General features: G+C 50.6%; 1 protein-coding gene across 1 annotated transcript in view; it reads right to left on the reverse strand.

Moving 5' to 3' along the window:
- The window catches only part of GRIK4 (glutamate ionotropic receptor kainate type subunit 4), a 182,379-nt gene that overhangs the window by 33,911 nt on the left and 122,932 nt on the right, over positions 1–25,536 (reverse strand). The window contains 5 exon segments of the mRNA XM_051812219.1: positions 2,326–2,430; positions 3,301–3,453; positions 8,676–8,837; positions 20,115–20,168; positions 23,134–23,312. Coding sequence (XP_051668179.1) covers positions 2,326–2,430; positions 3,301–3,453; positions 8,676–8,837; positions 20,115–20,168; positions 23,134–23,312 — 653 coding nt within the window.

Here is a 25,536-nt window from a genome sequence, read left to right on the forward strand (position 1 = left end):
AGAAAATAACCACCTGTGGCCCAGCAGAGTGGCCTCTGCCTTCCCTTTGCAGGGACCTGGAGGGGTGGGAGGTCAGGCAGGAGCCTGCCAGGTTCCACAGCTCCCTGAGGACGCCCTTCCCAATTAAACACAGCCCTGTTTCAGGCTGTGAGGGAGCCCTGACACCCCTCCAGGCACTGCTGTTGGTCAGGCAAGAGCCCTGAGAAGGGGAGAGGAGAAGGAGGAAAGGCTGCCACAGGCATTCCGAGCAGGTTTACAAAAAACCAGCTCTTTGCTGGTGGGTTTGTGACAGGAGAGGGTTCACAGCCACCACCAAGGGACTGCCCTGTCCTTCCAGCACCTTTTTACTGTGACTGGCAGTGATACATCACCACTGCACCCTGATGGGAAATTTGGGAAGGTTAATCCCAGCACAGCTTTCCTGGGCACCTTGGAAACACGAAGCTCCTCGTTCACAGAGGTCAGGAAAGGTTTCCTCCTGTCAGACCAGGTTTGTGGGGAAGAGCTGAGCCTTTAGTCCCAGGGCAGATTAGGCTGCAGTCAGAGCTCTCCATGGAGCTCTGGGAGAGGCTCTGCTCCAAGAGGACCTGTGCCTTTCCTGTGAAGTCCCTGCCACATTTAAACACATCAAAAACAAAGCTGTCACAGGGAGGTCTGCAGCGTTTTCTTCCCCAATCCAGCTGAATGCACGTCCTTATTAACACAGATGGGCTTGGATCTGTCACTTTTGTTCAGAGGATGATGGGCTTGGGACAGGATTAAAAGGGCATTGATGCCATGAGAGATCTCACTGTGGGGAAAATGCCATCCTGATCCCCCTCTCACACAGCAAAAGGCAGCATCAAAGCCAAGCTGTCACTTGACAGGTAAGAACTGGCAGGTAACATCCTTGCCAAGGCTGAAATTCAGTGCTGCCAGACCAGGGGAGGCTTCCCAATGCCAAAAAGCTCTGTTGGTGAGGGTAAGATACAATAGCTTTTGTTCTCTGCCAAAGTCTAAGAGAAGTGGCAGTCTCTGAGAAAAGGGCAGCAGTGGAGTTGTCAGCAGGGAAATAAGATAAAACCTCTTTTTCTGGGACTTCTATATTTATTTTTTTCCTGAATGCAGTGTGGATTTACCAGTAAAACCCTAATTCCTTGGGCTTGTGTCATGTAATCTCAGCAGTCTGACACCCGTGACCCCACCTTAACCTTGGCTCAAGGAAACATCCCTTGGACAGAAAGAGGGTGACGAGGAGAGAAAGGACCAGCACTGGGAGGAAGCCAGGAGCACTGAGACAGAAAGCAAATGAGAGTCTGAGCTAAGCAAACCTGTCACAGGGGAACCACAAACCAAGGGGTGAAGGATCTTGAACTTCCCCCCACATGCCAAGTAGGGGAGAGAGGGTGGGGAGCTCCTGATAGGGGGTTGCCCCCTTTGCTTTCCCTCACAGAAATTGTTTGGAAAGGTTCAGAGTACCCCCATTTTTTTTCCCCCATTACATGGGAAATTCTCCCGTTTTTCCAAACAATTTTGAGCCAAGGTATCCACGAGCTTAAGGACAAAAGGGACACGAGCGTGAGCTCGTACCTGGCACAGACTCCACACCCTGAATTACCTCCTGGACACGGAGGTTACTGTGACAGGACAGAGATTGGCTCTGACATCGCCACCTCGGGGGCCTGATGCATGAAGACACATCTAAATTATCACAGATGTGCTCCTGACAAAGAGGAACCTGCTGTGTTTGGCAGGTCAGGCTCGGCGAGAGCCGCCGTGACCCACACCCTGATCCATGCCCTGATCCACACTGTGATCCATGCCCTGATCCATGCCCTGATCCACACCCTGATCCATGTCCCGATCCACACTGTGATCCATGCCCTGATCCATGCCCTGATCCACACTGTGATCCATGCCCTGATCCATGCCCTGATCCACACTGTGATCCATGCCCTGATCCAAGCCCTGATCCACACTGTGATCCATGCTCTGATCCATGCCCTGATCCACACTGTGATCCATGCCCTGATCCACACTGTGATCCATGCCCTGATCCACACCCTGATCCATGCCATGATGCACACCCTGACCCATGCTCTGATCCATGCCCTGATCCACACTGTGATCCATACCCTGATCCAAGCCCTGATCCACACTGTGATCCATGCCCTGATCCACACTGTGATCCATGCCCTGATCCATACCCTGATCCACGCTGTGCTGAGCACCTCTCCTTGCAGAGGGGGGGCCCTGCAACCCCCCTGGGTCCCCCCAGCAGCAGCCTGAGCCACCACCCCACCAGGGGACACAGAGATTGTCCCTGGGCACTGGGTCTGCTCCTACCTGCCGGAACCCAGCCCGGGTGTGCTGCAGGATCTTCAGGGCGTAGTTGGACCGCTGGCCTTTGCTGTTGAATTCGATGTGGCCGGTGAGACCTTCCAATTCTACCTGTCCAAGAGAGACTGAGTTACAGCGCCCAGCGAGGTGGCTCACCCCACCACCCTCCCAGTGCAGCCCTTGTGTCCCCACCCTGCTTGCTCTCAGAGTCTGGAGGGAAACAGAAGCAGGAGAACAAAGTGCAGGGCTCCCCAGGTTTCTTTGCTTTGGGCTAAACCACCTCCACAGCCCCTCATCACCTCCCCCCATCCCAAGGCTAAGCCACTGGGGCTCCAAGGACCAGAGCTAAGGGAAGCTGAAGGATTTTGTTGGCTCTGACTAAGGGTGAGATTTAAAACAGGTTCACATGCATGGACTGAAGTGGTACAAGGCTCAGGTCCAGCTGAGCTTTCCCTTGGGGGGGAAAAAAAGTGTCTTGAAATTTCCTGGTCTCAGTTGCCCCCCCAAACAGACTCAGAAACCTGCTCCTTCTGCATGGTCATGGAATCATATTGGCCAACCCCAGGATGAAATTTCAGAGTGTCCTCCCGCCAGAACTAGGCTTGTTTGGTTCCAGCAACCACACTTTTGGTTAAAAGGAGCCCAAACCCCTCCACAGGGGAGCTCACATCTTACTACTGAGCTCTGAGCAACTGTACAGCGTGATCTTATGTCGACTCAAGTTCACTGAAAACAGGGCTCAAACCACTTAGAAACATTCATACTTTAGCAAAAAAAAAAAAATCCACTGAGTTTCAGTTTTCCTGCAGCAAAAACAGGGAGAGTTTCATGTTGTTCCAAGGCCAGGGACAACAGGGACAAACCAGCCTTTAGATCTGCTCTCTAAATAGCACAGACTGCCAGCCACCAGCACAGCTCTTGCTGCTGGCAGCGGGGAGCACGAGCTCTGCCCCAGCAGCACACACTCCAGCCCCCTCTCACCATTCTCAGGTAGTTCATGAGGCTGGTGCCGTGCTGCCAGATCTGGGCAGAGCCGCAGGACAGGGGCTTCACCCCGATCTCCTGGCTGCGGTTGAGCTCCTGCACGGCCGTCACCACGGCGTACACGGCGTCGAAGAGCAGGGCAGAGGAGAGCTGGGGGGAAAAGGGGACAAAAACTCAGGCAGGAAGACGAAAATCCAGCCCCCCACTGCTCCTTGCAGCAAGTAGGACAGCGCCCCATTCACAACCCCTTTTTGCTTCCTTGTTCTTCAGAATTTCTTCTACTTGTTGTCATCTTTCCCTCTCTCTCTGTCTCTGCCCCTCCCCATTCTCTTCTAACCTCAGTTTCCTAAAGTAACTCACTTTTTCTAACCCAGGCATGTTGGTGACTCTGATCAATCTGCTGGCCAGGAGGAATGCTCCTGAGAGCATCAGGTTTGTGGGGTTCCTAAAATGGGGCAGCTGGGCAGAACAGAGACCCTGTGCCTGCACTCACAGCAGGCAAGATGATTGTGCTGCTTCAGTCATTATTGGGCATCAGTGTGTCCTTCTCTGACAGGTAGATCCACATGAGATGAGATTTTTGCTAGATGTGCTTCTCAAGCAGCCAAATCCTGCTTTTCAGACCCCACAGAGACCATCCAGTGCTGTGCTACACCCCCAGTTCCCTGCTGTAATGGCTCTGCTGAAGGCATGTCCAGAGTCACACAGCTCTCCTCCTCCTCTTGGCTTTGTTTGCCTTTCATCAGGTTTCTTTGTCCATCAAGCCTCACAAACCGTGTTTCTTGCCCGAGCACAAGTGTTTCCAGGCCTTTGATCCCGTTAATAATCAGCCATTTTCCCTCTCGTGTTCACTGGTGCGACTGAGATTTCACTTTTAATTACTGTCACCTCCTGACTCTGCTGGAATTAAGCCGTTGCACCTCATTACTACCAAGGCTACATTTTCCTCATGGATACACTTCCAGGAGCATCCTCTTCCCATCCCGGCTCCTGGCAACGGGCTCAGTCTCCAGCCTGGGGCTCCTTTGCCTGCCTTACCCTGGCTGTGGAATCTGCATCCTCTCCTCCTCCCAAAGCCTGACTAGGTTTGTTCAGTGCTGCCAGTGGCCCTGCAGGGACAATCTCTCCCAGTTCAATCATCCCAACAAACCTTTGGCTTCCACTGCGTTGCTAATTCGAACGGAGCGAGGCAGAGTTAACCCTGCTTGATCTTCCTCACATCAGTGGTGAGACCTCACTGACCACGGTGGGCTGGGATCAGACACTTGACAAGCAGCACAAAAACCTTTAAACCCACAAGCCAGCAGTTAAAAGGCAGGATTCCAGCCTCATGCCAGCAAAACCCCAACCACCAGCTCTGACAGCACCGGTGACCTCTCACTCCTCCAGCCCTGACTCACATTTGCTCTGTCCCATTCCTCCTGCACATCCCAGCTTCATCTGCTTTACACAAATCCCATCCAGGTTTCTCCAGGGAGCCCTGAGAAGCTTGACTGGCCCCTGCCAGTCTTGCAGCTCACCTGTCTCCCATGGAACAGGCACACCCTTGGTTATGGAAGTTGAGCACACAAGGAATGAGTGGAAGAGTGGGAAGAGAAATCTGGCATTTTGTTTCCTCTCCTGTCTCAGCTGGGAGGTACCACAGGGCCCTTTGCAATGGCAGCAAGTCTCTCTCCTGCACTTCTTCCCTCCTGTTTGGGGGTAAGTCTGCTAAACTTGATCCAACATTCCCCTCCTGGGAAGCATTTTTCAGAGATCCTTAAAGGAGATGATATATCCTTCTCCCTGCCTTTATTTTTTCCTAACAGGGCCTCTCCAGCCTGTCCTGTCCTGAGCCCCTGTTCCATGAAGCTCTTTAGCATACACTTAATTTTCACTGTGAACTTAATTCCACTCAGGTCACAGGATGTCACACACAATTAGCAATTACTTCCCTGAATCAGGAACCAGATTAACACCACCAGCTGGACAAATGAAACTGTTATGAGACCAAACACAACCCCTGTGACCCCAGAGCTTCACCATTTCCTACCAAATCAGAATATTGGCCCAGCATTTTTAATTGTCTCCTGCTGGGTTTCCATTTCCATTTGCCCTGAGCAGTTAATGACCTCTTATTAGCTGGTGAGCAAGAGACTTGCAGATCTCAGCAAGCATTTGACATTATTGGTTGGAGTGTTTTGCTCTGGAAAAGTTGTCAGGATTTCTGGCAGGCCCCTTATAATTTCAAGGAATTTAGGGACTGGGGAGGGCATGGTGATACATAGGATCAAGCTCTTGTGGTAGGGAATAGGAATCCTTCCCATTCCTCTTTTCTTTCCTCAGGAGCTCTCCCATTTGCCTCTCAGCTCACCCCAGTGTTTTCTGTTTCTCATCTCTTTCTCAGATGGTAACTCAGATATAACAGATCATATTCAACACAGCAAGGAAATTTGGGATGCAGCTGTGTGGAGGAAACCCATTCCCAATTACAGGGTGTTGGGAGTGCAGCAGCATTTCTGGATTCTTTGTCCCCCTGGATTTTGGAGGCAGGCAAGTATCTCCTGCAGCCCAAAAAGTCAAAATGAGGATGGGGTCAGCTGAGAACATCCCCTCCCTTTCCCTGCAGCCTCACCTGAGTCAGTGCTGAGGTACCTGAAGCTGCTGGATTTTGCACTGGAAAAGATGCAAAGCAGCCACACATTTTGGAGGGCACAGCCTTCAGCAGGGGAGTGGAGAGAGACCTGGAGGCAGCACCTTTGGAACTCCCTCCAGGCAGATCCAAGGAGGGGGATCTGCCACTGCCTTCCTGTTACTTCACCTCAACTTTCTCCATGTCACCTATAAAATCTCTCACTCCTTTCATGTCCTCATTTTAACCCCCAGCTTTGTCACCCTGTCTCAAACAGCCAATTTGTCTGTTAACAAATGGATTCTGATTTGTGCAGATCCCTGCTGGGTTTGTGCCACCCCTGCCATGCCAGAGCTCCCTGGCAGGGTCAGCAGATCCACGGGGCTCTGGGGACTTCCCTCAATCCCCGAAGCCAAACTCTTGACAATGCAAGTTGCTGATAAAAATTGCCACTTGCTGGGTGTCTCATCAGGGCAGGGCTCCAGGGAAGGGGAGGTGGGCTCCCTGCTCCACCCCCAGCTGCACAAGGAGAGGCTGTACCCAAAAACTAGGGGGTTGTTGAAGAGTCCAGCTGTGACACAAAGCCCTGGGAACAACTCACCAACTAGAAAGCACCAAAAAAAAAAAAAAAATATCAGCAGCTGGACCTTCCAACTGGTGTCTTCAAGACAATGAACTCCATCAGATGCCCTGAGCCTGAGCTCCAGCTCCTTGCTGGATGCAGCACATCCTCCTCCCAGCAGCAGACCTGCCCCTCTAAAAAACCAACAGCAGTCAAGTAGAATAATCCACTTTTTTTTTTTTTAAATCTCCCATGTAAAGGCCAATGTTTAAAGGCAAGCTGCTCTCTAGGGAAACAGTGAACAGGTTTGGCTACTTTGGGTTGTGCCATGTGGGCTGGCTTTTTTTTTCCCTTCCCTTCCTCAAACATTAGCATCTGTATCTTTGCCCCCAAAACGTAACACGGAGAATTAAAGCCGTTAAAACCCTGTGAAACAGACTTTACAATCTGGATTTTATTCAATGGCATAAACACTTAATTACAAACATCTGTTTTAGCCTAAATTCTAATTACCAAATCTAGCCATCTGTAATTTGAATGATTTTCTCTGATTTCCTTTCTTTGCAATGTGATTAATGAGAATGGCATTAGAGCAGGCAGCTCCCTCCTCCTTTGTCAGATGCTTCCTCAGCTCCAGAAGAAAGCCCTGGGATTTTGCAGCTCGCAGGAAACCTCCCTCCTGTCACTTCCAGCTGTTGAGCTTCCTTTCCCCTCTTTAGGATGAGCTATTCCAGGAGACAACTCCTTCCCAGGACTACAAGGGGAAGTTCTAACACAGAGGGGAGGTGAGACCTGCCAGATTTCCCACAGCAGAGATGATCCCTGGCGGAATTCTCCTCCCAGACAAAGGCAAGGAAACACATGCCCTGCCTGGGAATATTTCAGCTCTGCTCTGTAACTTCCCCACCCAGGGCAAATCCCTTTTTCATCACCTGGGACATGGCATTTTGAAGAATTCCAGGCATAATCCTGCATCCTTCCACCTGCAGGTTTTGCTGGTTGCTCGAGACAACACAGGGTAAGAAGGCCCAATGAGAATTTTAATTTCCCCATCACACCTGCTACACTCCTGTTCCTACTGACTTCTTCTGCTTGTACTATTAGAGGGAAATTTGTTTTTAATGCCTCTGAACTGTCATCCAAATAGGAAGTTTCCTGGTAGCAATCCCATGGAGATTCAGCAGGGCAGGCAGCAAGTGACTGGAGCAGGGAGGAGGGAGAGCAGGATGGTTCCAGGCACATCCAACAGGCAGAAATAATAATAATAAGGTCAGCAAGCTCCTAATTTTGCCTGTTAAGGATCACTTTGTGGTGACAATAAGGTTTTCAGAGCTGCCTCAGCTCGTCAAGGGGACTGAGCTCATTAAAAAACAAGCAAGGGGGTTCCACTGATGGTATTTTCTCTCTCTCTCCTCCCCCAGCTCCAGTCACAGCACCCCTGATATGGCAAATGTGCTTTGCAAACCTTCCCAGTTGGGGAGAATCCCTGGGGAAGATTTCAGTCCTGATCTGCACATTCATCAGGGAGATGTTGGAGCGTGGAACACAACCCAGCCTTTTGGCATCTGCCTGAGCCCAGCCCTTTCTGGGCCATCTGCATTCCCAGTCCCTCTGCCACGAGCCATTGTTACTGGAGGTAAAACACACAGGGACAAACTTCACAAGGGAAACACTGAATCAGAGCTGCATCATCCCCTGCACTCACAGAAAACACAGTTCAAACTAAGCCTTGAATTTAGAGCTGTGCCCCAGTTCAAGCACAGGGAACCCCTCTAAAGCTCTGCTCCCCAAGTCCCTTTGGGCAGCCTCTGACTTTCAGGATCACTTTAGTATTCTCCAAATCAAATCCTCCTCTGCAAATCACAGCTTGATACCCACATTCCTCTCCTACCTACTCAGCTAAAATGCTCTGTCTGGCTCATCCTTCCCATTCCTCTGCCCACAAAAGCCAGTCCAAGGTGCAGCAGTACAGCTGCAGCCTGAGCTCCTCAGCACAGGGTTCACTTGGATTAAATAATTCAATTATTTAATAAATTTAATAATTAAAAAAACGTACCCTTTGAGAGCAGAGCTTCTACCTCTGCATTGCCAGGCTCTGCTCAGGACCATCCTGAAGTTCCTCTCACAAGGTTTTCCTGTTGGTTTGTGGCTGTTCCCAGCCCAGGGAGGCTGTGGGTGATGGGAATGAATTTTACTTACTGCTGGCCCAGTGAACGGAGCGTGATCACAGTTCTCCTGCCAGGACTGGTTGAGGCTCTGGACAAACTCTTGGAAGAAGGCATGAGACTGGTTGAAAATGGAAAATCCCAGGATGTTGACTCTGTCATCCAACAGGCTGTCCAGGCGCTGGAGGGAGAACTCCTAAAGCAGCACAAAGCAGAAAATGGGATTAGAGGAGAAAACAGGCACTGGAAGCTTCCAAACCAGCCAACCCTTGGAGGGAAGATGGGACTGTGGAGTTACACGTGGAACCCCCATTCCACACTGGGGATGAATCCCACCCACTCGTTGGCGAGGAAGGTCTGGGTGCTAAACAGGATTTATGCTGCCCATCTCAGGCTTGTAATGAAGATGGCAGCCAAGTCCAGGGTTACATTGCCCAAATTTCATCAAAAAAAAAAAAAAAACCTCCAAAAAAGGTTAAGGAAAGTTTCCATTCCTGAGCTGTGGTTCCTGCCAACCCACACCTGAGTGGGGTGTTCCTTCTGCAGTTACAAACCACCCCCCTTCTGGCAGGAGCTCCCTGTGACACCAGGGTCACAGCCCAGGCAGGGAGGTGGATGATGTATTTCAGATGAAGCCACTAACCTGCTCCAACAGCCCAGAGAAGGTCAGCTCTGCTGTGGGAGGTCCAGAGCACACAGAGATTTATATTTCCCAAGCGCTGCCCTCTCTCCAAGGCACTCCCAAAACCAGATCCCTGCTCTGTTCTCTGTGAAAACACTGCTGTGCCTGAGAGCCCCAGGCAGTGGGAGGACACCAGCAATGGTTCTCCATCCAAACTCAGGGTAGGAGGGATCCCCAGTCCACCAAGGCCACCTCTTTTCCTTATTCTGAATTTCCTCTGAACTGGGCCCCAGCCTGGGTGACAAACATCATCTGCTGAGTGAAGCTGCTCCACCACCACGACCAGTTTGGTGACACCAAGTTTTAAACTGTTAAGTTGAACAAGTTCCTTCCCCAGGGGAGAGGAGGAACCTAACCTTGACCTACCTAATCCTAACAACCCCATCCTGCACTGGCACCAGGTACCAGGAGGAGATGCCACTCCTGGGACACCCTAATGCCCTGTGGAGGGTGGGAAGGTGCTTTGACTGCAGGGTTTTGGAGGTTGGGAGCATTCCCCTCACAATTCTAAAAAGCAAAGTGGTACAATGCATAAAAATGACTGCATATTATAAAAATGACAGCGAGAAGGGAAAGCCCTCCTTTGCCACTCACATCAAGGGAAGCAGCTACACGACAGATTCCTGGAGAAGGGTCCAACCCTTCTTGTCCTATTAGCAGCAAATAATGGCACCTTCCTCACTAATTTCTCTTTTGCTAATTGCTAAAATGGAGCAGGGAGGTGGGAGTAATAATAGTTTCAGGAACTGCTGGATGCCCATTCTCCTCCATCACTGGCACGGACGGCTCTGGGCTCTGTGGAGTGTGAGATTTGCAACAAGCCAGCCCATTTTTTACCTTTGCTGCCTTCCCGGGCATGCAGGAACAGCGTCTGTAAATCTCCAAAACATGGGAGTTACAAGACTATTCCAGCCCAGGCAAACTCCCCCAGGAATGTGATCAGACAGAGGATTAAGTGCGTTTTGGACACAACCGCATTAGCGTTGGGTAACATGAAATTGCCTGTGAACTATTGATTCATTGGGATGATATTATCCTGCTGCCTCCCTGATGGGTCATCCATTTACCCAAGGCATCCTGTCAGCCCGTGCAACGAGGGCAGGTGGCTAATGAGGAGCTGGGTTGGAGGAGATCCTGGATGCAAACGGAGCAGCAGGAGATGTGCTGAGCCCCCCCCTGGAAAAAACACCATCTCCCTGCAGCCAGAGCTGGGAGGCAAATTGTGCAGGGCACGAGGCAGACAGCTGCCTGACTGCCCTCCTGGCTTGGCTGTACACAGAAGGAAAATGGGATGTTTTGTACCAGAACAGCCACACAGTCCAAGGCTTTGTTCTCGGGCCAGACCGCCCCAGCCTCCCTCCCTGCATGTATCCATTGTGCCTTTTCTGCCCTGAAAACATCCCTAAGCTTTTGAGGCTGCAGGTTTGTTGTGCTCTGCTCCTTAAATTAGCAACTAATGGGCGAGGGAGCGGTCTCACTTCCAGCAGGGAACCCGAGGCAGGGGTGAGGTTTGTTCCAGCTGAACCCACAGCTCTGACTGCTCCGGGGTCACTCCTGGCCCCTCGCCCAGCTCACGGCACAGTTTTTGGAGGGATCCCCGCCTGCATCAGCCCAATTTCCTCGGGGAGGGTTCCCCGGGGCTGGAGGCAGCTGCCAGGGCTCGCTGCCTGCAAAGCAACACAGGCAGACCCCGACACGCTCCCCCCAGAGACACCAATTTGCTCCGGTTCAAATGTCAGCAGCAGCTTTTCCCAGCTCTCATTAGCAGTGGCTGGTTGGGTCTTTTCCTACAGCCAGCACTCCCCATCCACATCCATCTTTTTCCAGGCAAGCCTCCAGCTGCAGAAAACCCCCTGTCTGTGGCTGTCATGTCCACAAAGCACCAGCTCTGTGAGACAGGGGGGTGGCATGGACTGCACCCCACCCTTTCCCCCCACTGCCCCCTGCCCCTTCCCTCTGCTCCAGCTCCAATCTCTGGCCTCTAAACGTTTTTTTCCACCAGATATTCACAAAACCACTCTGCAGACCCAGGTCAGGGGGAAATGAGCCGTGAGCTGCCTATGCAATGAGATGGAGATAAACCACCCTTGGGGGACACACTTCATTTGCAGTGGGATAAGAGAGATTTGGTAAGGTCAGGCTTTGCAAGGAGGGCAAAGGGGTGAGAGCATCCAGATACTCAGCTCAGCTTCTGTCCCTGTCTGGGCTTTTTTTTTTTTTTTCCCCTTTTTACACACCCATTCACCACGCTTGACATTTCCAAACCCACGTTTTGCAAACACAAAACTCATTTGCCATTCAAGGCCTGCAGCTCTCAGCTGATTTCCCGTGGCAAGAGGCAAACACAGGCAGGACAAGGGGTGGAAAACCCCGATCTCAGGGGTATTTTCAGATGGAGATCCAAAGATTTCTCACTGAGACAGAGTAAAACTGACTTTTGCCTAAGCTACCACCTTGCCTCAGCTGCTGGACAGAGCTGAGGGACCCAATTCCTGCACAAAACACTTCCACAGCTGCCTTTCTCTCCTCATATAGTTCCTCTTCCTTACCCTCAGTGCTGGCTGGTGCTTTTGCAGGCTAGAAGACAACTTTCCAATGCAATAAGAGCAAGAAGCCATCAGGAAAATAACTCACATTCTGTTTAAAAGGGGACTCCAAGGCTCCTCCACCTGTGCAAATACAGCTTTGTAACCACAGGCTTTCAGGCAGGTGGACATGGGAGGATGTGAATCAAAGAGATGGGTTCAAATAGCATCTCCCTTATCATCTCTGTTCCATCACCAAGGATTTTCCCCCCCCTTCCCTACACTGCAGCAATTGCAATAGTTGACCAACACTTTGCCCTCCACCTCAGTCCAACCTGAGGTGCAGAGAAGACCACCAGGAGTGATGCCAAGGTGAATTTCTGGGAGACAAAAATCCTGAATTCTTCCCCCTCTTTTCAGTCCTTTTTTAAAAACACCCACCAGAAGTCAACATTCTGCTTCAAGAGGCATCAGGAAAAAACAGCCCCAGAGTGTCAGCAGCCAAAATTAATGAACTTTTACAGGTGAAAAATCCCCGGGCTTTGCTCAAACCACAGCAAATTCTGCAGCAGCACCAGGCAATTACAGTGTAGGTTTTCTGACTTTTATACTGCAGGGCTGCAACCTCTAAATATGTGCTGTTAAATAACAACACTTAGCAATTCTATGGCACTCTATATTTTCCAAGTGCTAGGCACACATTAGCTAATTGAATACAAAGGGCTTCCCTGGGAGACGAGGCTGGAGGAGTTATTAGAGGGTGAAGTCACTCCTATGCTTCAGGAAGCACTCAACCTGCACTCTCACTTCACAGCAGGAGACAAAACCTCTGGAGTGACCCCAACATTCAGACCACTGGGAGAACCTGGCTAATAAAAGCCACACAGCCAAGCCAGGGCCTCAGCACCCTCCCAGGGAACAATTTCTTCCCAATATCTGATCTAAATCTGCCCTCCTTCAGCTTAAAGCCATTCCCCCTTGTCCTGTCACTCCAAGCCCTGGTAAAAATCCCCTCTCCAGCCTTCTTGCAGGTCACCTTTAGGCACTGGAAGGTGCTATAAGCTCACCCCAAAGCCTTCTGTTCTCCAGGCAGAACATCCCAAAACAGATACGGGTTGACAACACACCTTACAATGCCAGGCATCAAAGATAGCATTCCTGTATAAGCACATCATTAATGAAGTCTCCTCCCAAATGCACACCTCAGTGACCCACTCCCAGGCTACAGGACACCCCACAAATGTGGGGAGACACCAAAGGGACACTTCAGTGTCCGTCCTGAGATTGCCTGGCAGCTTTTAGGCAGGAGCCAAACCTCCAGCCAGTGCAAAGTCAGCACAGCTCTGGTGACTTCACTGCTGACATCCCTGGGTGCCAGAGTGCACCACCACTCACCATTTTAGGGTGAACCAGAGGAGAGAAATTATCCCAGCTCAGGATCTCTGGGCAAACAGACTCCAAGGAGTCTCTCCCCAGGTCTTCCCTCACCACCCAAGTCTGGGAAGAAGAGGCTTTGGGTGGAAAAGGCCAGTCAGGCAGGGCACTATCAGTGTCATAGCAGCCTGCCTGGGGAGCAGATGTGTCTGAGAGTGTGGAGCTGCCTCCCCTGCTCGTCTCACTCCAGCGAGTGGCTCCCGGTAATTGCTCCCCCCGCAGTGCCCAGTTTGTATTCAGCACTCTCTGCAGCAGCTATTGAGCTCCTTCCAGCTGCATTGATCGAGCTGGTGATACTGCTCTGCATCCCATTTGTGTGAGCACAGCCTCGCTCCCCCACTCGATCCTTATCGCATTTTTAATAACCCGGATCACCCGGGAAGCAGGGAGACAGTGACCACTCCCTGCAGGATGGAGACCTCTCAGGGGCTCAGTTCATTTTCCGTGCCACCAAGACCTTCCCACACCCTGCTTGTCCTCACCCCATCCCAAGCCCCCAGCAGCAACAGGATTTGCTCAATTCAACCCACACTAACAAGATGTCTGTCTCCCTCCCTCCCCTCTCCTGCTCACACACACATGTTTATCTCCCTCTCCTAATCACTGCAAGGACTTCATTGGATTTTTGGATCTGCTGATCAACAGCCTCCAAAACACCCTCAGACACTGTCATAGCCCAGTGCTCAGCAGGGGAAGTTCACTGCTGTAAACTCAGCAAGCTGCACTGACCTCAATCCTGGCTGAGGATCCGGCCCCTCTGACAGCACCAAAGGCTGATTTACACCAGGCACAGCCTTGCTGTGGGCTCAGGACACACTGTACTGTTCCTTCTTTGTGGGCTGTGAAGGAGAACACTGGCCAAGGCTTCCATTTCCCTATTAAACCCTCACTCTGGCAAAACTTCCCTGTCGAGAGTATTTGGTGCCTAGAAAAGCTCTCACCCTCCAAACACAGACTTCAGTGTCCATCCTGAGATTGCCTGGCAGCTTTTAGGCAGGAGCCAACCCTCCAGCCAGTGCAAAGTCAGCACAGCTCTGGTGACTTCACTGCTGACATCCCTGGGTGCCAGAGTGCACCACCACTCACCATTTTAGGGTGAACCAGAGGAGATAAATCATCCCAGCTCAGCATCTTTGGGCAAACAGACTCCAAGGAGTCTCTCCCCAGGTCATGGAAGGCAGAACTAGTACACTTAGCCCAGAAAGGGCAGAGAGTGCCATCCTGGTCCTATTTGTGGATGTGGCACCTGAGGACAGGATTTAGGGATGAACTTGGTGGTTGTGCTGGGCTGATGGGTTGGAATTCATGATCCTAAAATCCCAGGCTGGTTTGGGTCAAGAGGGAACTTAGAGATCACCTTGTTCCAACCTCCTGCCATGGGCAGGGACACCTTCCACTAGCCCAGGTTGCTCAGAGCCCCCTCTAACCTGGCCTTGTTCCCAGAGGTCTTCCCCAACCTTAACAATTCCATGATTCTATTTTAACTGAACACTCTGCAGCTGCTCCAGGTTTTCACAGCTCAGGTACAAACATGTTGAGTCCAGGGCAAGACTCAGTGGCAGGGAGGGGAGCAGAAGGACTGCTCTTCCTCCAGGGACACCCAAAAAATGGCTCAAACACGGACTCCTCACAAGAAGCTTGAAAACACTTAAGGCTCCTCTGTCACAGAATAATTAAGGCTGGACAAGACCTCCAAGATCTTCATGTCCAAGTGCCACTGTGATCCCCTACAGTGCCCTGGCACATCATTGACAACAGCAAGAGCACGAAAAGGAAGATAAATATGCAAATAAACAAAGGACACACAACACAAATGACTTCCCCAGGGGACTGGGGGTATCTCCCACCCTTCTCCATCACTCCCAGCTCCTCACACCACTGGGACACTGACCCTGCAATGGTCCCACTGACCAATTCCTCCCCCAGGATCACCAAACCTCCTCTGTTGGATGTGCCTCTCTGGATCCTGTTGCCCTCAGAGCTGAGCTGCCAAGTCTGTTAATCATTCCAAAGCTCCAGCAACACATTCATTTATTTACTCAAGTGGACAATATTATGTTAAGTGCTTTATGGCTTTCTTGAAAGGCTCAATTTATTTATAAACTATTGACAGAGTCAATAAGTTCATAATGGGCCACATGTAGAAATCAATTCCCATGGAAGCAAAAAAGAAAAAAAAAAAAGTCATCACAGCAACAAATTGTGGCCTTTTGAGGAGGTAAGTGGATGTGGTAGATCTACTCAAGGCACTGTTACTTGGCCATTTATGTAGTAAAAGGGAAACTGTGAGCTAAGGGACAATTTAGGGGAACCATACACACACACACACATATATATATATATAAAATTTGATTGCTCTTACAAAGTTCACACATCACAAAAGCATCAGTGTGCCATGTAAGGGTGGGTCCTTAACCTCCTCATGCAAGGAGAGCTATTAAATTTTGGAGGCTGTTCTTCAAACGATGGCACTTTAGGAAAATACATCCTTAGTGAAAGCACTTGTCTGCAACTTCTCCGCAGGGAGCCCGAGGTTTGGAGAGCAGCAAACCCTCGGGGGGGAAAAAGAGGTCAAGTGCTGATGTTGGGACCTGAAAAAACACAGCTCTTGGAAAAATGAGGGGTAGGAAGCCTGAAAGACAAACAGGACAAGAAAGTGTGAGGGCACAGGGAAAGAGGGAGGTTTGCTCTCACATCAGAGGGCCTGGGGGGTACCTGATTTACTGAACAACTGGAAATCCAGCCCAGGGTGGACTCTGAACAGCACAAAGAGACTGGGACAAGGTGAGGCAGCACAGGCAGAGAAAGCCAGGGAGGTGCAGTTATTCTTTGTCAAAATGCTCCTGTTCTCGTGCTAAGCAGGGTGAGGAGAAATGGCTTTGGCAGCCTTGCAAAAACCTGATTTGTTTGCCCTGCTACCACATGCCACTGAAAACATGAACCATAAATCCAGGGCGTGATGGGGGCTCTACAGAACGGTTTGTATCAGCTGCTGGGGAACAGGAAGGCTGGCTGGGCTGCAAGGGAAGATTTGTCAAAGAATAACGAGAGGAATCTGCCTTCCTCACCTGGGTGAGGAAGAGTGAGGGTGCCCAGAGCTGGTGCAGCAAAGCCAAACACCACTGGGGCTCAGGGTGCAGAACCAGACACAGAAAAACAAGGTTATTTCACCAAAAAAAAAGCTGATTTCACAAAGCAGGACTAAAAACCTAAGCTCCACAGCCCTGGTCAGACACTAATCTGTAGTTCACTGCCCCTTCTGCTTTACTTGGCATCACTACTTGCTTCCAAGGGATGTCACTGTGATGACAAGCTGTCACTGAGACGTGTGACATTGGCTGGGGGATCTGGACACTCCTTTCCCCTCCAGTTCCAACGAGGCACCCAGAGCAACAATTCAGCTTTGAAACCCTCCTCCTGTATGAAGACCTCTTTATAAATCACTAAACAAAGAAGAAATAGGACACAAACAAAAAAAGAAAAGCCCCAAACTGATTTATCTGGTCTCTGGGAATTGAGCACAGCAGCTGTTTTATCAGCAACAGCACCTGCACACAATATTGTCAGGGAAAAAACTGCATCCAGTGAATAGCCTGCCTGACTTAAGGCACTAGTAAAACTCCTCTACACCTTCCTTCTGACAGTAATAATTTTAATTGTTTCCATTATTTCCATCTAATCTCCCTGATAAATGTTTTGAAACTTAAACCCAGCCTGAGGTCCATATGTTATTAAAAAAAAAATAAATGCAAACAGAGAGGGGAGAAGAAAAAAAAAAAAGACAAACTCAACAAGCTGCACGGAATTAACAAGCTGAAAGAATTAATTGTAGCACGGGATTTTGGAGGCATCAAACACCCCTCCTACTCTGTGCTGCTGATTTCAGGGATTTCCAGTGCTGGAAGGAAGGTTTTCTTCAATGCACAGCAGGCCATTTGCAATGGTTTATTTAGGTACTATTATTATTATTATTATTATTATTATTATTATTATTATTATTATTAAGCACACCATTACCCCCTTACATGGCCACAAGCTCTGTGGATCCCCAGCCAACCTGTGCCCTGCCAGGGAGCAGGGAAGGGACAATGAGGAGTTCTGAGCCCAGCTCAGCACCTCCTTGGGAAATTCCCTCCCAGAAGGGCAATTCCCAGAGCAAGAGAGTTCCTCCCTGTGTGGAGACACCAGGAAAACACTTGGATCAGATGGATATTTTCTGCCAGGGGGTGGAAGACAGGAGGGGGCTCGGCTGCCACGGGGACCCCGTGCAGAGATGATGGATGTGGGGAAGCAAAATGCACACCAGACCTGCTCTGCTTCTCTGAGTTTCATTAGGAACTCCTGGAAAATTTGTTGAGCTTCTGCTGCTGACAAAAAAGGGTCCCCTGAGCTGGCTGAGGGAGCCTGATAATGAATTTGCACGCAGTAAATTAGCCTGTGGATATTTTTCCATCGGGCTGCTCGCCTCGGCTCCCATGGAATTCCCCCCCGTTTGCTCCTGCCATCGGGCTGGGAGAGCATTGCTGCCACTATCTGCAGCCATCAGGCTGGAGCAGAGGGGCCATCATCCCAAAATCTCTCTCCTGTGCCCCGGTACAGTGGGAGCCACAACAACTTCCCTCCCTCTAAAGCTCCGCAGAGAGCGGAGCTGAGACACTGCGAGCTGTCGGCTGGGATGTGCTTATTAAATAAAATTAATGCTAAAAGACAGAAACAGAATTCCCCTCGACTGCTGCAGGGCAGGTGTTTAATTCAGCATTTTATCCTATTTTCTCCTCGTTTTTTTTTTCTTTTTGCCTGAAATATTTTTCCCATCTCCGAGCAGCTCAGTGCTACACAGGCTGTCTGTTCCCCTTCTGATGGTTCTCCCCTCATTTAAAGCCATCTTTTTGTTGCTCCCCTTGACAGCAGTTCACTGTGATTTTATCTTTTCTATTAGGCAGTGATTGCAAAACCTCAGAGGGTTCATTAGGAGCTTGATAATCCCCCCAGATTTATGAGTCTAAATTGCTCACTCCCATCTCCAATCCCCATTTAAATATTACTAATTTCCTTAAACATCTCTTCCATCTGCCCAGGTTTTGTCTGATGTCACCTTTCTGCAACAGTCCCTGCCAAAAATCCAGTTAGTCCTGCTAAGGGCTGGTCTTTTGGACAAAGTGGTAAAATAACCTGGGTAAACACATTAATATCTTGTGAGAGTGAATGGTAACAGAACTCATTTCCTTCTCACCTGCCAGAACTGAGTTACACGAGATGAATGGGTTTCAAAGAGAAATTTCACCTCAAGCAAATGCTTAAATCACACCCCTGCTCACAACTCGTGTGGGGGTGGAGGTGGGGAGCTTAATTTTAATAGTTATTTCTGTTATCTGTGAACAGACTCCGCTGTGCTGGTGATGAGCAAACAGAAACCCCTCACTGTGTGCACAGTCTGTGGCACTCTGACTGCCAGGGGAGGGCAAGGGGAAGAGGAAAAAGTTGGTGGGAGCATTTGCAACAGGAAAACTACTTCCTGGGAGTGGGAAATGACTGGAAGGGTTTGGAGTTGAGGCAGGATGTGACGGGGGTGGCACTGTCCCTCACCAGCCCTGCCAGCAGCAGCAGCACAGTGACACTGCCTGGGGGAGCAGAAATCACAGCCCCCAGTCTCCATCACTGCCTGACCCCCTCCAGGTACATCCCTTCCTTCTCCAGTCCTGCCCAGTGCTGATCCATCCCATGGGGATGAACGGGATCAGTGAAGCTTGTTCCTGCTGGGCTGACATGCAGCAAGGACCCACAGATCAAACACTGAGCAGGAACCAGAATCCTCTTTGTTCAGGCAGCAATCTGGTGGTTTTTTCTATATTCTCCCTATCCCCTTTTCCATTCTCTGGCCAAGTTGCTCTCTTGGCTTTCCAACCCCTCCATTTCACTCCTTTCCCCCTCCTCCTCTCCACTCCAGCTCTCCTGCCCACCCGTTTGGCTCCGTCCCTTCCCGTCTGTCTCCCACCCAAACACAAAGCATGATTCAGCTCTCGGCTTTCCTGGCACAGGCACACCCTGGCATAAATATTAATAGAAATTAGAGAATATGACTATCATATGGGGCTGGGAGGCACCTCCACTCAACCCTCCAGCCCATCTCAGGTTTCCATCAGCCCCACACCAGCACTAAAAGGCAGGTATGTGGCCTCCTGGTAGCACTTCCCTCACACCACACTGGCAACTGCTGCAGCAGAAGTTCCTCTGATGTTTATTTTGGGTTTCCCCCTGCTGCTGCCTAAGCCCATTACTCCTTGTTTAGCACAGTGCTCTGGGGTTTAACCACACCATCCCCCCATTAATGTTCTTAGGAGCTATAAAGCCAAACCAGGGGCCATGCTGGAGATACACCCACACTGATGGGCTCAGCTTTCCTCTGTCCCACAGAGCAGCTCTCAGAGACTCAGCAGGAAAGCACAGGGCTGTGATGCCCTCTGGATGCTCCTCCCAGGGCAGCCTGGACTTTTGCCAGCACAGGGAATGGGGTCAGGGGGTGACACTTCTGAATCCTTGCTCAGCAGCAACCCATCTGCTGGAGCTTCCCAAGGACCTGCACATCTCACTGCACCACAGCCACAGTGTCTGCAAACCCTGCCTTTGGCTGCTGCACTGCAACAACCAGCCTTCACCTCCCAAAGACCAGGGCAAGCCTCCTCCTGACTGCTGCTCAGCTTTGCAGGAGGACTCCCCTCCTCGCCTCCCCTCCCTCCCCACCCCAAGCCCGTGGCTCTTCCCGGGGGTCAGGGGGATCCCGTCACCGGGACTCCGCCCGCGCGCGGGAGGGAAGCCGAGAGCGCCGTCTTACCAGATTAGTGAAGATATAGGTGTAATAGGCAGATGCCATCCCCAGCTCAGCTGCCTGTGAAGGAGAGGAAAGCAGATTAAACCAGAGCCCGACAATCTTCAGTCTCCACTCCAGCAAGGCACAGCCTGGGCCACGTTTGCTTTTTCATCCTTATCGCTCTGCGCCGCTGCCTTCACGGCAGGGACGGCTGGGACACAACAACACTCCCTGACCTGTGCAACTAAAGGCTGGGGAAGCAATTCTGCAGCAGGGCTGAGCCTACCTGAGGTCCCCTCTCAGCACAGGGGCTGCCTGGCAGAGAGAAATGACCCAACACTGCCCAAGCTGCAGCTGCAGACCCCTGGGAGATTCCCTGCTCCCTCCACGGGATGGAATTCAGGGATTTCTGCACGTGGCTCCATCCTGTGGGTGTATCCAGCCAAGGACAGGATGCCCGTTGAAAGCAGAACCTTTTGAACACCCAGCAGACCCTAATGGTCCACACAGACCATGGGTCCTGAAGCCCCAGCCCCGAGATTCTCCAGAACACCTTGGGATGAGGAGTTCCATGGTGTGTTTGGAGGGAAAAAAAGGTTTGCTGAGGTTTTCTGCTTTGTCTATGGAAGCTGCTTTGCTCCTGTTCAACTACCAACAGATTTGGGAACATAACGGGAGAAAACAGCAGTTGAGAACTCCAGGCTTGTCTGTTCCACTGCAAAAACAGATGCAGAGAACAAGGTAGGAAAAGCTCTTTTGGGATTATAGGAGAAGGAAAGTCAAGCTGCTGGGGGTTTTCCCATTTTGGTCTCCAGCCCCACAAATTAATAAGCTTTAATGGAACCCAGTAACTCAGCCTGTTCTCCAGAATTTGGACAGGCTTTTGATGGCCACAGAAATAGAAGAAAAGAGGGTAAAAATATATAGGGATGCAGAGAGGACACAGATGTTTCCATGGGGATGATCTCTTCTAGAGATCACAGACCAGATCACTGAAGTCCTTTTCCAAAATTCTCACTAAACAAGTGAGTTAGTTGTGGGAACAGATGCTCAGGAAAGTGAGGCATTAATCTGCAGATCCTCCTGGAAGCCTGTGTTTTGCTGCCAAGCACAGCTGGTCCCAAATCATGCTTTGAGACCTTGGCAAAGAGGTTTTCCCATCACTCCAAACCACACAAAGGAGCAGGAGACAAAGAGAGAAGGGCCAAAGGCAGCACCCCCTGATTTTACTCCCTTTCAAACTCCCCCAGAAGCTGAAGGATGGTGACAAGAGAAAATAAGTGAAAGAAAGGTCCCTCTCCCTACTCCTGCCCGTCCTTCACCTGTTCCTGTGCAAACCTGAGGCCACCACCACTGCTGGTGGCTCAGGTCTGGCTGTGTCCAGCCCTTTGGCTGCACATTGTCGCCCTGTCCCTGGCACAGGTGGCAAAACAAACCCAGCAAAGTCACTGGATGAAAAGGGCACCCTGGCTCTGGGGGAGGCTCCCGACAGCTGCCTCCTTTTCAAACCCCCCACAGTAAAACCTGGCACCAGATTCCCTCCCTCTCCCCTTGCTGGGGCCAGTGCTGATGTCAGCTGTCCCTCTGACCCACTTTGAAGTCACTGTGCCTGATTTCAAGGGCAGAGGAGCAAAGGGAGCAGCAGAGCAGCTCCCGGGAGCGTGGCTCCCATCGCCCGGAGCTGGGACAGGCTGGGAATCCAGGGAGCAGCCACGTGTCTCCAGCCCACACCTGGAGGGCAAGAGATGAGAAACTGTAATTTCTCCCCCTGTGGCAGGCCAGGACTGGTCTCCTAAGACAGAGCTGACATTTCCAAACCAACAATGCCCTTTTCTTGCTGTCGGTGACCTGTGAGAGGGACAAGGCTGTACCTGCTTGCTCGACACCCACCTCGCCCCATATCTGCTTCCACCTCTGCAAGGAAAGGACTTCCCAGCCTCCCAAGGTGCAAGAAGTTGCCAGATCACGAGCTCATTATTTATTACCTTCCATTCCTACAGTCCTCTGGCTGGGAAGGCTGGATTAGTTTTTACAGAAAAAAAAATCGTGGGAATCACTGACATCTTTATCAGTTGTGGCAGAAGGAGCTGGGCAGGGAGGCTGTGAGTGCCTGAAGGGAGCTGCTGTGTGCCTGTGGGAAGTCACTATAGCAACAGAGGAGGGGGACAGCCCTCAGCAGCCAGGCAGCAACAGGGACCTGGGGTGGGGGGGAAAGGGAGAAAAAAAAAAAACCACACCAAAAAAAATCCCTGCGCAGAGAGACCCCAAAAAAATCCCCCAAACTGCCTATTTAAAAATAAAAAATGACATGCAGCGGAACAAAAAAATCTTTGGGGAGGTGGGGAATAATAAAAACATCCCTTCTGGCTGTCATCAAGGATAAATCTGACACAGTCAAGGCCTCTGGATGACTAATTCCGTGATAAAGCAGCCAGGACACTGCGTGGAATGGCTGCACCAACAGCCAAGGGGATCCCACGGCTTGGATCCTGCCTCCACTCAGGAATGTGCTTCTTGTACCTCCCAGGATGCGGGAAATTCTACCCAACTTTAGACTCCATCTGGAGCCACTGCTCAGTTTTGAGGCAGGCTATCAAAACAAGCTCTAAAAACTGCAGCGAGAGACCATTTAAAAATAAACACGATTAAAATGAAATCTCGGTTAATAAGACAATTAAAAAAAAAAAGAAAAAGGCAGCAAAAAGTTAAGGAACATAAAGGGAGGGGAGAAAAATGAGACACCAGTGCACTGATGGACTAATTTCAGAGGGCTGAGCTGTTTGATGGCAACAGGAGCCACCAGCACACACCACTTGGAGAAGGCAAACACATCAGCTCAGAGTAATTAAAGCATCACTTCCCCAGATAAGAGTCCTGGAAAGAGAGGGCAAATTATTTTCCCCATAAACTCCATCACAGTGGCAATTCCCCTCTCAGCAGAGCCTGTTTCCAGGGATTTCCCCACTCCATTACCATGCAACACGTGGGACTAACTCAGGGGGAGCAGCAGCCCCCGGAGCTGGGACGGGGAAGGGACACTCACCTTCTGCAGGATGGTGTGGGACATGGAAGCGTTGGCATGGACAATGATTGTGGCTGTCTTGTCATCCCTGATCTCCTTCAGGAGAGGGGTGGGATCCCGGCTGTCGTCCAGCATCCGCACCGAGAGCGTGTCCTTGGAAATGAGGAACTGCCGGAGCAGCTTCTCCAGGTTTAAAAGGCCTTCAAAGAAAAGGGAGAAAGGCCTTTAAACGTTATGCTTGGCTCAGAAAGCTCTTCTCCCACGGCCCACAGCCATTCCCAGTAGGATGCAGTCCTGCAGTTCTGTGTCTGTGCAAAGGAAAGGATTTGGGACTCACTGCTTGGCCCAGCAGGGAATGAGAAATGATGGAGCTACACCAGCTGTTCTCCAGGAAATAGTGGCCCTAAAGTCCTCTTGAGAAGAGATAAGATTGTTGATACGAATTTTCTCAGGACCCCAGAGTCCAGAGAAGTTTTTCATAATCTCCCTGTATGTGGGATTGTTCTGGTTATTGGAGGATTATTCCTCCTCCTCCTCAAGCATTTCCAGCTCCCAGACTAAGTGGTCTGCAAGGCACAACTCGATACACTTGGGAGATCCTGGAGCACTCTGCTGGGAAGCTGCTGTCTTCCAAGGGGATGGAAAGCTCTGCTGAGGTCATTGCTAAAATACAACATTAATTCCACATTGAAAAATGGGCTGAATTGGCTGTTACTAAAATTGTGAGTATGGTCCTAGCATGGGTCAGAACTACCTGTGGGCTGGGGGTTCCCAGAGCAACACAGAAGCCAACAATAACACCAACCAACCCACCAACCAGCATAGTTGGTGCTTTATGGAGAAATGAGGAGAGTTTTAAAGCAGGACAATGTTTGCAATCCAGGCTCTGTGGCTGGACAAGGTCCCTCTGGACATCCACCTTCCACCTCCATGGCACAGCCCTCCTCCTCCCCCCAGTCTGCCCTGCCAGCTGCATCTTTGCCTCTCTGTGCCCCACTGAGCCCCCTGAGTGCTCAGCACCACCCCGGGGCAGTGTCTGGATGGGACCAGCCATGGGAAGGGGGCATGGAAAAGGGTCACCTCGTCTGCAGGACTGGGCTCTCCTTCAGCTGCAAGCTGGAGACAAAAAGTATCAGTGAACACCCCCCTGGATGAGTCCTGACTTCCCTGGGCTTGTTCTCCATCACCTTTTTGGCACTTCTGACTAAAGTTTCCCCCTGGAGCCTGGTCACTGCAAGGGCTCCTTCCAACCCAGCTGCCTTGAAGTCTAATAAGATGTCAAAGCTCCTGCTGCAGCTTTTCTCAGTCACGACAGCAATATTTGATAAGAGTCTGCCTCTTCCAACCCAGTTGCTGAGTTTCATCAAGAAATAACCTCCTGTCAAGTTTGATTGACCAGAGGGACCACCAGATGTAATCATTGGTGAGGCACAGACAGGAGGGAACTGAACTGAAGGAAACCAAAAAGAACAGAACTATGAGCAGCATCACATCCCAGCTGGCAGAGAGGCAAATCCATCCTCCAGTCAGGGCTCTGCTCTCAACCTTCCTCACTTCTGGCTGCACAAACTCCCTCGTTCACCAGCAGGTCAAGGGCCAGGGAGGCAACACAAGAGGATGTGATTGAGCAGAGCTCTGCTCCCAAGGACTGCCAGCACTCCACAAAGGTAACAAAGCAGTGCAGCTAAAGGGACACATCCAAGATGAGGAGCCTCTCATTCACAGGGAGACTTTTTCAGCACGTTAAGTTTGTTCTGAGCTCCTCACAATGCTCTGGCCTCTTAGCTTTTCTCTGGGTACAGGCAGGAACTCAGCAAAGGACTGAAAAAACAGCCAGGACTGCTGTGGGTCACACCAGCTTCTTTTTCTCTCTCGCTGGCCAGCAAATTCACTCTGCATAAAGGACACATGGAGCAGACCTCACCTGAATCCTTTTTTTGTGTGTGCTAGCCCACACGAACAGTAAATTTTACCCAAGCCCTCCATTTGATCCTTGCAAGGTTTATTTCCACCTAATTCCACCCCTGCAAGGGACCAGCCAGGTTGCTGCAAGTAACAGAGCTGAGACTCCCAAGTTTACTGACAGCTCATCCCAGCAATATCTGCTGCTGTGAAACTCAGGAAGGTGTTTTCAAAAGCACATCAAGCACAGAGAGGAGGAAGTGGGACCAGGGGGGAAAAGAAATAAAAAAAAAAAGGAATCATTTGATCTCCTCCTCTGACTGGAGGAAATTATCATTTCCAGCACATCAGATCCTACCTGAAGCCTCATCAAGCTTCCTGCTTGCAGCTCCTCTTGCTGTGCTGAGGGAAGTCTCTATTATCTGAAGAGATTCCCCTTTGTTTGATGAGGACTGGAGATGCTGCTGCTGCCAGACTGGCACTTCAGAGGGATGTGAACACGAGTGAGGGCTCGGAGACTCC

Source organism: Manacus candei, unplaced genomic scaffold, assembly GCF_025592945.1.
Source record: "Manacus candei isolate 608988 ecotype Guabito, Panama unplaced genomic scaffold, ASM2559294v1 h1tg000086l, whole genome shotgun sequence".
NCBI classification, from domain to species: domain Eukaryota; kingdom Metazoa; phylum Chordata; class Aves; order Passeriformes; family Pipridae; genus Manacus; species Manacus candei.